At 42.5% G+C, this 12,026-nt stretch overlaps 1 protein-coding gene across 1 annotated transcript in view; it reads left to right on the top strand.

The window, feature by feature from the left end:
* Positions 1-11,852, top strand: part of LOC135548367 (inositol 1,4,5-triphosphate receptor associated 1-like) — a 13,488-nt gene extending 1,636 nt beyond the window's left edge. The window contains exons 2-20 of the mRNA XM_064977900.1: positions 642-760; positions 982-1,043; positions 1,418-1,591; positions 2,147-2,224; positions 2,354-2,400; positions 2,490-2,546; positions 2,812-3,309; positions 3,547-3,625; positions 4,157-4,259; positions 4,367-4,397; positions 5,047-5,187; positions 5,288-5,419; positions 6,072-6,225; positions 6,318-6,367; positions 6,559-6,711; positions 6,839-6,903; positions 7,715-7,846; positions 9,158-9,289; positions 9,413-11,852. Coding sequence (XP_064833972.1) covers positions 642-760; positions 982-1,043; positions 1,418-1,591; positions 2,147-2,224; positions 2,354-2,400; positions 2,490-2,546; positions 2,812-3,309; positions 3,547-3,625; positions 4,157-4,259; positions 4,367-4,397; positions 5,047-5,187; positions 5,288-5,419; positions 6,072-6,225; positions 6,318-6,367; positions 6,559-6,711; positions 6,839-6,903; positions 7,715-7,846; positions 9,158-9,289; positions 9,413-9,659 — 2,454 coding nt within the window. The 3' untranslated portion in view covers positions 9,660-11,852. The remainder of the gene's footprint in view (positions 1-641; positions 761-981; positions 1,044-1,417; positions 1,592-2,146; positions 2,225-2,353; positions 2,401-2,489; positions 2,547-2,811; positions 3,310-3,546; positions 3,626-4,156; positions 4,260-4,366; positions 4,398-5,046; positions 5,188-5,287; positions 5,420-6,071; positions 6,226-6,317; positions 6,368-6,558; positions 6,712-6,838; positions 6,904-7,714; positions 7,847-9,157; positions 9,290-9,412) is intronic.
* Positions 11,853-12,026: the final 174 nt, after the last annotated feature.

The raw sequence follows: 12,026 nt of genomic DNA, 5'->3' as shown, positions 1-12,026 counted from the left end.
TGAAATACCCACCGATCACAGAGGACCACAAGTGTATTTATTCTTCCCCTTAAAAGTGCTTTGAAATGGGTATGCCTTGAAGTCTTTTTCCTCCTTCGGATTCCACCACGTTCCCCATACAGTCCCAGCCATGGTCAACATCAGGGAGCGTCTAGAGAGACATTAAGGTGTATATTTGGCTCTGTCTTCACATTAATATCGACATTAAAAGCTTATGAAAACACTAAGTCTTCAGTTTGGGGAACCAAGTCACCAAACATCTCTGTGAAGGTGTGTACACAATATTTTATAGATGTGTACATAAGCAGGAAGGTTAAAGGGTAGAGAATGAGAAAGTGCCTTTGCGGTGACACAAGCCAATTGGTGACATGTTTACTCAAATGTCTCTGTAATCCTTGTGTTGCATGCTTTTATGTTTTGAATGATTTAACTGAAAATGGCCCCCAATTTACGTCATTGCAATAACAATATTCATATATATGAATTTGCCTTCTATTTGAGAGACAATATCAGATTTTTCTATAGCAGGATCCCATGTCTGTGATCCAGGTCCCTCAAAAGTCCACTCAAAACCTTTTTCATGCAGTCTAGTTCTGGTCTTGCTGCATAACCTTTTGTTTCTCACATGTCTTTCTCTCTAGTATACACCAGTTGAAAGTAGAGCAGTTACCGTGGCGATGCCTGCTCCCACCATTGTCTTCCCAAAGCAAGCGACCGTGACCGTGGTCCAAGCAGACGGTCGCCCTCTGGAACAGACCAGGTACATGTGTTATTTCATCCTGAGAAAAGGACTGTTCATGTCAAAAAGGCTTGAGAGCAAACCACCTCTTGAAAGATTTGCCACTTTAACCAAGCCAGGATCGAGATATTTTGAGAAAAGAAAATCCGTCCTTCTTCAAGTGTTTAGAGTAGCTAAATGTAAATAAAGACTGTGTCGTAAGAACACGGCGTCTGTTCATTTTAAACGTTTCTCTTTCCCAGACCACACAGTCCCAGATCTCGCTTGTCCCGAAACTCCCTGGGAGGACCAATCACTACCGTCGGTGGGTACAATCAAATACTTAAAGGCTAAATATAGCCTCGTGTTACCAAAACGTACATAAGTCCATTGTTCAAAATGTGAGTTCCATTGGGATTTCTTTCTTCATAACATTGTATGGCTAATTTAATTCCATCTATTGAAATGTCTAAGTTTGGTCATCAGTTTCTGACTGGTGCCCTTTGTCCTTAGAAAAGCATAGCCCAAGCTCTCAGCGCCGGGATGCTTCTGCTTTGATTACTATTGATGTTGGCTTGTTGCTCTGTGCTGAGCTCAGAGAGAATACTATTGGTTGTTGCCATTTGTCTCTTATTGTCTCTGTTTGTGTTTTAATTACGTGTGTGTGTGTGTGTGTGTGTGTGTGTGTATCCTTCTCAGACAGTACAGGCAATGTGATAGACCTGGTGAAAGACCATCTGCCTGAGCTGCAGCTCTCAGAGGAGGACCGTCAGAAGAACCTGGTGCTGCTGCAGGAATCTAAGAAAGTCAGCGACCGCTTCCTGAGCCGCAGGGGTCGAAGGTCCACCTGCAGCCTCTCAGAATCCCCCACAGGTGAGACTGGCTTACAGACTGGTATACAAGTGAAACAGGGAAATATACAAGTACTTTACGATAAGTCTTACTGTATAGTATACAGTATGTAAGACAGAGGCAGAAAGATGATGCAAAAAATGTCACGTTATTAAGCTCTTCAGTTTAAGACCACTATTTGGACAGTAGAGATTTAGTCAGCTGTTGAAGTGTAGATTTGGTTTAACAATATTTTGACTCTTAACATTGGTTATGAAATACAAGTGAAACAGGGTCCCTCAGGTCTGCTAGCTGAGCTGCGTAAGTGAGTCATTGTAATTGCTGCATTTTTCTATCTTGACTTCCGGAGTTATCTGAACATCACGTACGTGCCCTCATGCCTTCGTCTTGCAGCATTCTGAATGCACGCCAGATAAGTCCAGTCTTCCCTCACGTAACAGACTACAGTGACAGATATCAAATGAAGTCCCAATAAATATAGCTTTATTGTTGCGTGGTTATCTGGAAAGCGATGCTGATGCAGTATACTGTACTTCCATTGCCCAAACATAAAACATGTGTGTGTTTTATCCACAGGTCTTTCTCCTAACCACACACCATCCTCCTCACCTGTACCGTCCAGAAGCAGCTCTCTTATCACAGCCCCTCAAATAGGTACGTCCATCTTTCTGTCTGTTAGAGAATATTCACTCTCTTCAATGGAGCGCATGAAAAGCCTTGCTTAAAAATATTTAAAAAATACATTTAATTAAACAGCTTTTGTTCTAAACCTTTTTCTTTCAGCTGTAGCCACAGAGGTGAACTATGCCCCCTCATCGCCTGTCAGCCTGGTAAGACCAGTATGGATTTTTCTGATGCACTCAGTAGTGGTGTTTTAACACTATGTTGATGTGTGTTGATTTGTGTTCCTCTCTGGCAGAGATTGGAGGTTCTGTCTACGAGGGAGCAGGCTGACACCAGTACACCAGAGCATGAGGTAGCACAGCACTCTCACCACCACTCTCATTCTCAAGTGGCACCCTGGAACAGTTAGTCATACATGAAAATGCAATACGTAGTTAGTAAAACCCTCATGAGTTTACACTCCAGAATAGCTATGCTCATAGCTATGTTGGATACAATAATTCATTTACGGTAGAAAATTGTAAATGTTGACATTCCTGCGCCCCCTTTCCAAGAAAATCTTATTTGTTTCTCCTGAATTGACAGTGTTTAAGGAATTATGATATTGCTGTTTTTAGAGCACCAGGAGGTTGGTGGACTGGAAGCCCAATGAGAAGCGTAAGGTGTCCTCAGGCACCCTGGCTCCCCGCTACTCTGGCCCCCCACCCCCCAGGGAGCCCAATGGGGGCCAGAAGGAGAACTGTGACCCCCGGGTAACAGCTAAGAATTGCCTAGAACCAGTACTAGTCAATAAGCCAGAGGAGGGTCTGGTTCGAGCCCCCAACCAGGCCCCTGCCACTGGGGTGGCCAAGCCTGTCCCTCGGCCCCCCACTCAACAGGCCCCCTGCACGGCAGAGATCAAGACAATCGGGGCCTTTCCTCCCCTCATGAGAGCTGTGTCCTGGGACACTGTTGGAACCCTCAACGCCAGGAATGGGGCACCAAGTCTCACCCCTACAAACGAGGAAACCTTCTCCTTTCAAGACAAGACTCGGGATGCCCTGCTCAAGTCCTCTGGGTACAAGGACTTCCCTGTACAGCCTGTCAACGTGCAGAAGCTGTCCAAAATAAGAGAGGTACGATGGGAGCCTTTTAACGACCGGGGCTCATCCCTTGAGTTTCACCTGACAGCATTAATATGACATTTATTGCATGTTTTGGGGATTTAAAAGCCTTTTAGTAAATGCTAAAATCATGAGAGGGAATGTTTTGTTTTTGTAATTTTTTGGTCTTGTAAACATCTTTGTGCGACACAGTTATTACAACATGAAAGCTCTTAAAAATCTAAATGTGAACTGTTCTTCTGTATACAGGAGCACAAGCTGATGCGGAACCAAAGCATTGTGGGGTCAAAGTTGGCAGACTTGTGTGAAACAGCTGAACAGGAAAGAGGTACTGTGTTACCCCGTGTCTGAGCTGGAGAGGAGACAGTGCTGTGTAACAGACCATTGGTTGTGGACAGTAGACTTTTATCTCCTGAGGGGGAAAAGAGTCAAGGCTCACAGCTACATCACAGGATGCTCGTCCTTACTGACCCCGAGAGATTTTCCTTAGAACTGAGGGCATGTTCTGTTCTAAGTTTGCACAGCGCTGCAATTTATTGGCAACCTGACATTTTATTTTTAGTTTGCACCAGCAGATGGTGTGAGTGTTAACTAAAACATGAGAGAACCCAGTCAGCTAATATTGGTTTGCCCAAACTTTGAAAAGACATCAGTGAAGTAGTTTGTGATCCAAGAAAATTGCAGTACAATGTTGTTCAGAAGTAGGTTGATTAGAGAAATAGTAATCTGATCATTTAAATAAATTAGGTTTTCCCATAGAGACCAGATTGCCACGTTGTAACTGTCTAGTGTGTGTGTGTGTGTGTGTGTGTGTGTGTGTGTGTGTGTGTGCCTGGTCCCTCTCTTCTGCCCCCTGCAGGGTCTCCTACTGATGAGGAGGCTAAAGAGAAGTCAGACGCCATGCCCAACATCTCAGACATCATGCTGAGGAAACTCAAACTGCACAGAGGGCTACCAGGCTGGTGGGTAATCACAGTATTTAGACTGACAGGGAATGACCTTTGACCATATATTTAGTTTTTTTCTACTTACATACTGAATCTATATTTCCTCTCTGATTATTTTGTAGTGCACCTCCACTCACGGAAAAAGAAGTTGAGGTTAGTATCTACTCTGGAGAGTGTATTATACAACAGTAACAGTTTTATAGTGCATGTTCTCCCTCTGTCTGTGGCCTCATGAATGTAATGTACAGGAAGTCCCTAGTCCCTACCCATGATTGAGACTAATGAGAGCCTTAATGATTTCCTGTCTCTAAGAAGAAAATGCAAACATGGCTGTGTTGTTTGAGTGCAGAGCACTTGGCCTAGGCTATAGCCCCGCCTGCCCAGACACCGGTTCCTCCCAGGGGGATACATGTTGTGCACTAGGACAGTTAAAGTCCCCGATTTCCTCTCAACGCTTGTCTCGGTACTCTGCGACGACGTTTGGGATTCTGCAGCAAAGACCGTTTGATCATGACAGCATGGCACCAGGAGTTCATCTGTCAGCATCGCTGCACGTTATAGGCTCATCTCAGGCCTGGTAGCAAGCAGCACTGTCAACACACTGGCTAGTTGGTGCTCTATATGGCAGCTGGGTAGCCAGCTGGTGTAGTTGTGCTTTACATTACCGCGTACTGTACATTGCTAGAATAACAGTTATGTTACAGTTTTGTGGAGGTCCAATGAGTTGGTGTGTCACAGTCCTTAATAATGGTATCTAATGTGTCCCTGGTGAACATTAAACACAGTCATATCCTCCCCACAGAATGCATTTGTTCAACTGTCGCTGGCGTTCCGGAACGACAACTACACTCTGGAGACACGGCTCAAACAGGCGGAGAGGGAGCGGACCCTGACCGAGGAGAACACGGAGAAGGAACTGGAAGAATTCAAAGGCTCTCTGAAGGTCAGCCTTTTAGTCGGCCATGATGACACAGGAAAATAAATGAGTTGTGATTCACTTTCACTTATAAAAGACCTGTGTTTTGTTGGTGTTGTCTCCTCAGTGCACGGCACCACAGTGGAGTAACATGGAGCAGCGGGAGTCTTACCAGTGCCTCATAGAGACAGTAGCAGTACTGCACCGTCTGGCCACCAGGCTCTCCAGCAGAGCTGAGATGGTTGGAGCAGTCAGACAGGTACTGGAACACAGGCATATGATAGGATAGGCCATCCGCGGGGTACACTAATGATTCGAGGAAACCCATGAATGAGAGAAGAGAACATTGAGTGAAAGTGAAAACTTTTCCATGATCCTGTCATGAGAAAAACACTTTGGGATGTTCAGGGCCATGGGCATGTTTGTTTTTGGACAGATAAGTTATGTTTATGAACGATTTAGTCTGATGTTATGTTTTCCCTCAGGTTATCGTTCACGCCAAAGCCAAGTCCAATAAATGACTAGGGAAGGACTCAGGGGTATGTTCATTGTTACACGTCACACAAGTCCCTTGTGACTTATAGACTAACAACATGCTGACCCCAAACCTGATCCCAGACCTGACATGATGATGGCTTTCTACAGTGTTGGAGTCTCTCTCTCTCTCGATCTCTCCCGTGACTGTATGGTTAACTCTCCTGCCCATAGAGAGTAATGACTCTGTCGTTGCTGCTATTTAGAACCTAAAACGGTTATTTGTCTGTCCTCATAGGAGAACCCTTTTTGGTTCCAGGTAGAACCCTTATGGGTTCCAAGTAAAACACTTTCCACAGACGGTTCTACATGGAACCCAAAAAGGGTTATTCTATGGGGACAGCCAAAGAACCCTTTTGGAACCCTTTGTGTGACAGGAGAAACGTATGAACAAGGCCACAGAGGTGATGATGCAGTATGTGGAGAATCTGAAGAGGACCTATGAGAAGGACCACGCTGAGCTGATGGAGTTCAAGAAGCTAGCCAACCAGAACTCCAGTCGCTGCTATGGAGGATCCATAGACACTGGAGGTACACCTGCACAAACCCTTTATCTCCAGATAGGCGAGTTGTTGCAAAATGTTGATTGACTTAAACTGCATTCTCCTGTGTCCTTTGGTTAGATGATGGAGTCCCACGGCCATCCAGATCAATGTCGCTGACCCTGGGAAAGGTTGGTGTTGTAGTGGGGGGGGATTTTACGCCATGTTGAGAGTATGCACTGGATTTGACTGGTTATATCAGGTTGACACTTCTCAATATATTTTTAAGGATAATCCCTCCAACTGAACACTCCCTGTATTTTCTTCTTCCCTCTATCTCTCACCCTCTCTCTCGCCCTCCTTTCCAATTGTTCCTTATCAGGCTTTGCCCAGACGGAGGGTCAGTGTTGCGGTAGTCCCCAAATTTAACCTCCTGAACATCCCTGGTCAGCCCCCGGTCATGGCAGGACCCGGCCCCAGCGTTGCCATGGGACCCAGCCCCCAACCAACCATGGGCCAAGCACTTCCTGTCCTGGTATGTTTTCTACCCAATCACCACCTTCTCAGCCTGTCAACCTGACCACGTGATTAAGTGGTAATATCCTGTCTATTTAAGTTTATTAGTCTGCTTCGTTCTTCTTCTTCGTTCTTGTTAATTACAGTGTGAAGCCAACAGTGTGAAAAGCAACTTTCCCACAGAGCCGACACATCCAGCTATAGATGAGAGGTATGTTCCTCCATCCTCTGTCATAATGTTGACCTAATGCATACCCACAAATATACTGTACATACTGTACTCAGCACAATCTATCTCCTTGCCTGTATTGCCTGGTTCCCAAGGTCAGTTCACAGCGCTGTGAAACAATGGGCGATGCGGGGCCTTAATATATGTACACCCTTATCAGAAGACATCTTGTGCTGTATCAGAATATTTGCCTCATGTACTTGACCTTCAGGAAGTGTTCCCGGGGGAGTAACTTGATTAATCAATGCCATCCGGATACCAGGGGCCATACACAGCAGATAACTGCACTACCCTTATGCAACTCCCAGATTGTCTATGCACCCAAAATAACTATGCAACATTCCATAAAAACCCAACTGCAACTGGCTGATGGGCTATTCTGAGATGTAATCTAAACATTTGGGCTGGGGAGCTTGACAAAAGCCAGGAGAGAGGGAGAGGGAGAGGGAGAGAGAGATGTGCTCTCTTAGTTCGCCCCATGCCAAAATCTCAGGATCTCTCAGAGCAAGAGATACAATAACAATGTATCAAGTGTCTGCTCAGTAAAAGCCAGGGACATTTTAAGAGTCCTCATGTACACATGTTGCCTTCGTACTTTTGTTTTTTACGCAAGCTTACCTGGCAGTGATGGTGCCATCCACGCACGCTGCCTTTCAACTGCGTTCCAGCCTGTCCATTAACACAAGGCCACAGTGTTATGATGGAAAGCCTAATGACCATAATGCACTCCTCTCTCTCATAATGTCTGTTGGTAAAATGTTCTATGTGTTTTTTCCGCTATGAAACAATGCAGTGGAAAGAGCGTGGCAGAGCAGGAAGCTGAGCCATCTGCCCCAGCCAAGCCCTCCGTCAACCTAGAGGAGATCAGATCAGAGATCAGATCAGAGATCAAGGCAAAGATCGAGGAGGAGGCCTACAATAAAGGGTGAGACCCTTTTCTATGTACCCACTCACACTGACCACCCACACACATACCCACAGTCACACACCCTGTGCACGCTGACAGAGGAGTGGCTCAACACGGGCTGTACTGCACTGACATAATAGCCCCAGTACATAATAGAATATTAATACTCAACAAAATATACTGTACATTCAGTACAGTCAGCATTGCAATAATGTAAAGTGGTTTATACACTACCGTTCAAAATTTTGGGGTCACTTAGAAAGGACAAGTACATTGTTTTTGAAAGAAAAGCTATTTTCTTTGTCCATTGAAATTACATCAAATTGATCAGAAATACAGTGTAGATATTGTTAATGTTGTAAGTGACTATTGTAGCTGGAAATGGCAGATTTTTTAATGGAATATCTACATAGGCGTACAGAGTTCCATTATCAGTAACCATCATTCCTGTGTTCCAATCGAACGTTGTGTTAGCTTATCCAAGTTTATCATTTTAAAAGGCTAATTGATCATTAGAAAACCCTTTTGCAATAATGTTAGCACAGCTGAAAACTGTTGTGCTAATTAAAGAAGCAATACAACTGTCCTTCTTTAGACTAGTTGAGTATCTGGAGCATCAGCATTTGTGGGTTCGATTACAGACTCAAAATGACCAGAAACAAATAACTTCCTTCTGAAACTCGTCAGTCTATTCTTGTTCTGAGAAATGAAAGCTATTCCATGCGAGAAATTGCCAAGAAACTGAAGATCTCGTACAACGCTGTGTACTACTCCTTCACAGAACAGCACAAACTGGCTCTAACCAGAATGAAAGAGGAGTGGGAGGCCCCGGTGCACAACTGAGCCAGAGGACAAGTATATTAGAGTGTCTAGTTTGAGAAACAGAGGCCTCACAAGTCCTCAACTGGCAGCTTCATTAAATAGTACCCGCAAAACACCAGTCTCAAAGTCAACAGTGAAGAGGCGACTCTGGGATGCTGGCCTTCTAGGCAGAGTTGCAAAGAAAAAGCCATATCTCAGACTGGCCAATAAAAATAAAATATTAAGATGGGCAAAATAACACAAACAATGGACAGAGGAACTCTGCCTAGAAGGCCAGCATCCCTGAGTCACCTCTTCACTGTTGACGTTTAGACTGGTGTTTTGCGGGTACTATTTAATGAAGCAAAACAAAAATGTTTATTTTCTTTCAAAAACAAGGACATTTCTAAGTGACCCCTAACGTTTGAATGGTAGTAATGTGCCACTGCTGTGCCACTGCTGATACTTCCTCTACTATCAGCTCATGTGCCTTTTAAAGAGAAAACAACTGTAATGTTCCAAATACAGCTACCAAGAGGGACTGAAGAGAAGCAAAGAAATCAAAGAGGTGGAGGAAGAGGAGGAGAAAGTAGAGGAAAAGCCAGAAAAGAAGTATGAAGGAAAAGGAAAAGAAATCATCAGAAAAGAAAAGTTCAGCAGGTGATTTTCACTTCATGTAGATCAATTGTAAATGAATTATTATGTAGTTATACTAGCCGCTGTATGGTGACTGGGTGTATACCTTGAATTGTTCTGAATCCCCTCTCAATTTTGCCTTTACAGTAAGGTTGAAGAGGTCCTAGTTGTCCTTGACCGGCTTTGCCCCAAGATTTTCCGCGGTAACCGACTTCTCTGGATTGTTTTAACTTTGTTCCTGGTCACGTTTCTGGTCGTCAATGTTTTCACATACTTTAGTGATCGCTATAATAACCATGGGGACATGTCGGCAGAAAAAGCCATGGTCCAGGACAAGAAGAAGATCTTTGAACTGAATGTAGGAGGACAGCCAAAGAGTCCCACTCCAGAATAACAAAGAGCCTGTCTCATACTTCTCTCAGTCCACAGACGATTCTTTCCATGATACATCACCATACAAGAGCTGAACTTGAATATAGGGTTTTGAAGGGTTTGGCGATGTATCTTTGGGAGCGTTTATAGAGGTTTTTTTTATTGGTTTCAGAGGACAAGCCCTCTAATGATCATAAACTTTATCAAGGCATATTTATGTCGTGTTAGGAAAGCTGCCCAAGTGTTTGTGATGGTGATATATGATTGTTGCTTTGGGGGCCAAGTATAATAGTGTGATGAAATATTTTCTTATGTACAGTGAGATCCAGGACTTTGGATTTTAAATGATACAATGACTATGAGGTTAAAATGCAGACTGTCAGCTTTAATATGAGGGTATTTTCATCCATGCCAGGTGAACTGTTTAGAAATTACAACACTTTTTGAACACAGTCCCCCCATTTCAGGAAGCCAGAAGGTTTTGGACAAATTCACTTATATGAGTATTATAGAAGTCCACAGTGTAGTATTTGGCATATGACTCTACTAATCTGTTGGATGCATTCACAGTTTGTTTCAGTTGTGTTTCAGATTATTTAGTGCCCAATAGAAATTTATGGTAAATAATGTATTGTGTCATTTTGATGTTATAAATAAGAATATAATATTATAATATGAATATAATAACTCTTCTACTTTAATATGGATGTTACCATGATTGCGGATAATCCTGAATGACACAATGAACAGAATGAACAGGGAGGATTAGCATTTTGGGGGTTATGATATTTACACCTCAGTAACTTTCACACTCATCATTATTCATGATTCATTCATAGTTTTCCGTAATCATGGTAGCATCCACATTCATTTAAATGTGTTTAGAAACATTATTATTTACAATAATATTTACTCCATAATACACAATACATTATTTAACATTCATTTCTATTAGGCACTGAAAATGCATTCAACAAGTTTGTATTCACGAGCTTGATGTAGTCATTGCTTGCTATGAATATGGGACCAAATACTAAACTTTTGACTACTTGTTACACATAGAAGTGAATTTGTCAAATTTGTTTTGGTTCCCTAAAATGGGGGGACTATGTACAAAACAGTGCTGTAAATTTTAATGGATGAAACACTATGTATTCACAATGTATTGTTCTTATTCCGTGTCCTACTCTGAATGTCATCCTGGAGGACTGAATGTGGCCCCATGGGCGAAAATGGAAGATTCCTGATGAGTTCCCTAAGACAAATGTCACAGGCGACATTAAACTAATGTACATTCATCTACCACTCTGTTATTTTATGTTCATTCTCTCAGGTCCAGTAAGAGGACATCCCCTGAAGAGATTTACAAAGATATTTAAAGACATAGATATGTTTTTTTGTTTTTATCTTTAGTAAAAATATCTATATTTGTGGTATTTAAGCAGATACTTTTTGGAAAATCTATAATATAAACACATTCCAAAGTAGTTCCTCAAGTACAATATTTAGCACCTGATGGTTCTTGTTTGTTTGTGTTGTTACTGTGTTGGTTTGCGTCCTCCGAGCCTTGAAAGATTTCCTTAATGTACGAGAGCACTTTTAGACAGCATGAGAAATCTTCTTCCCGCATGCGTGCCAGGGTTTTCTGTTGGGTCATTTTCGCCTTGAAATAAAGGTACCTTAAAACTCGCAGCATTCATTTCCATAGTGAGTAATGTATGTCAGACAGACAGGTGCAATTTCCATGAAGCAAACAGGTGTGTTTGCAGTGTTCTCATGCTAACCTCCCATATCAGTCGTTTCCTTGGATGAATGAGTGACACAGTAATTGTATTTTTCAGCACAGCGCTTGTTCTCTTCCTCCCTGCACTTATGAAAATGAAAGATATTTTGAACCTTTCATATCTCTCAGGAAACCACTTATGTAATCTACTTGGCTCCATTAAGCTGTAGCTGAATTGTGTCAAGGCTGCTTGAGTGATTCTCTCTATTTTAATATTAAATTAATGTCACAAAATGAAATATAAATGTTCTCTTTAGATGTCAATTTTTGGGGATGTTTAAATGTCACTGACTCTTCTCATACAGCAAACAACTACTTTTGCTTATTTTTCAGTTCAGCCTGCGTCATTTTTGCTTATTCTGTATTCATATGTTTTTTTTTGGCAGTCTCCCAATTTGACGTGCCTATCTATTAAAACAAATTTCCCTCATGTTCAATGTTTTGATGTTAGTAGTTTACATGACCATCTCAGAAATGTTTTCCTGAAATTGGTAAAGGAGTTCTGAAGATCAGTTTGGATGGAATCCTCCGTACGTCTTTTCAAGCATAATGTGTTATTACAGACTATTATGAGTAAGAGATGTTCATCATATTCTCAGTTAATTA

The sequence above is a fragment of the Oncorhynchus masou genome, chromosome 1 (genome assembly GCF_036934945.1).
Source record: "Oncorhynchus masou masou isolate Uvic2021 chromosome 1, UVic_Omas_1.1, whole genome shotgun sequence".
NCBI classification, from domain to species: domain Eukaryota; kingdom Metazoa; phylum Chordata; class Actinopteri; order Salmoniformes; family Salmonidae; genus Oncorhynchus; species Oncorhynchus masou.
Note: the sequence above shows the minus strand (reverse complement) of the source record. Positions and strands in the feature narration are given on the sequence as shown.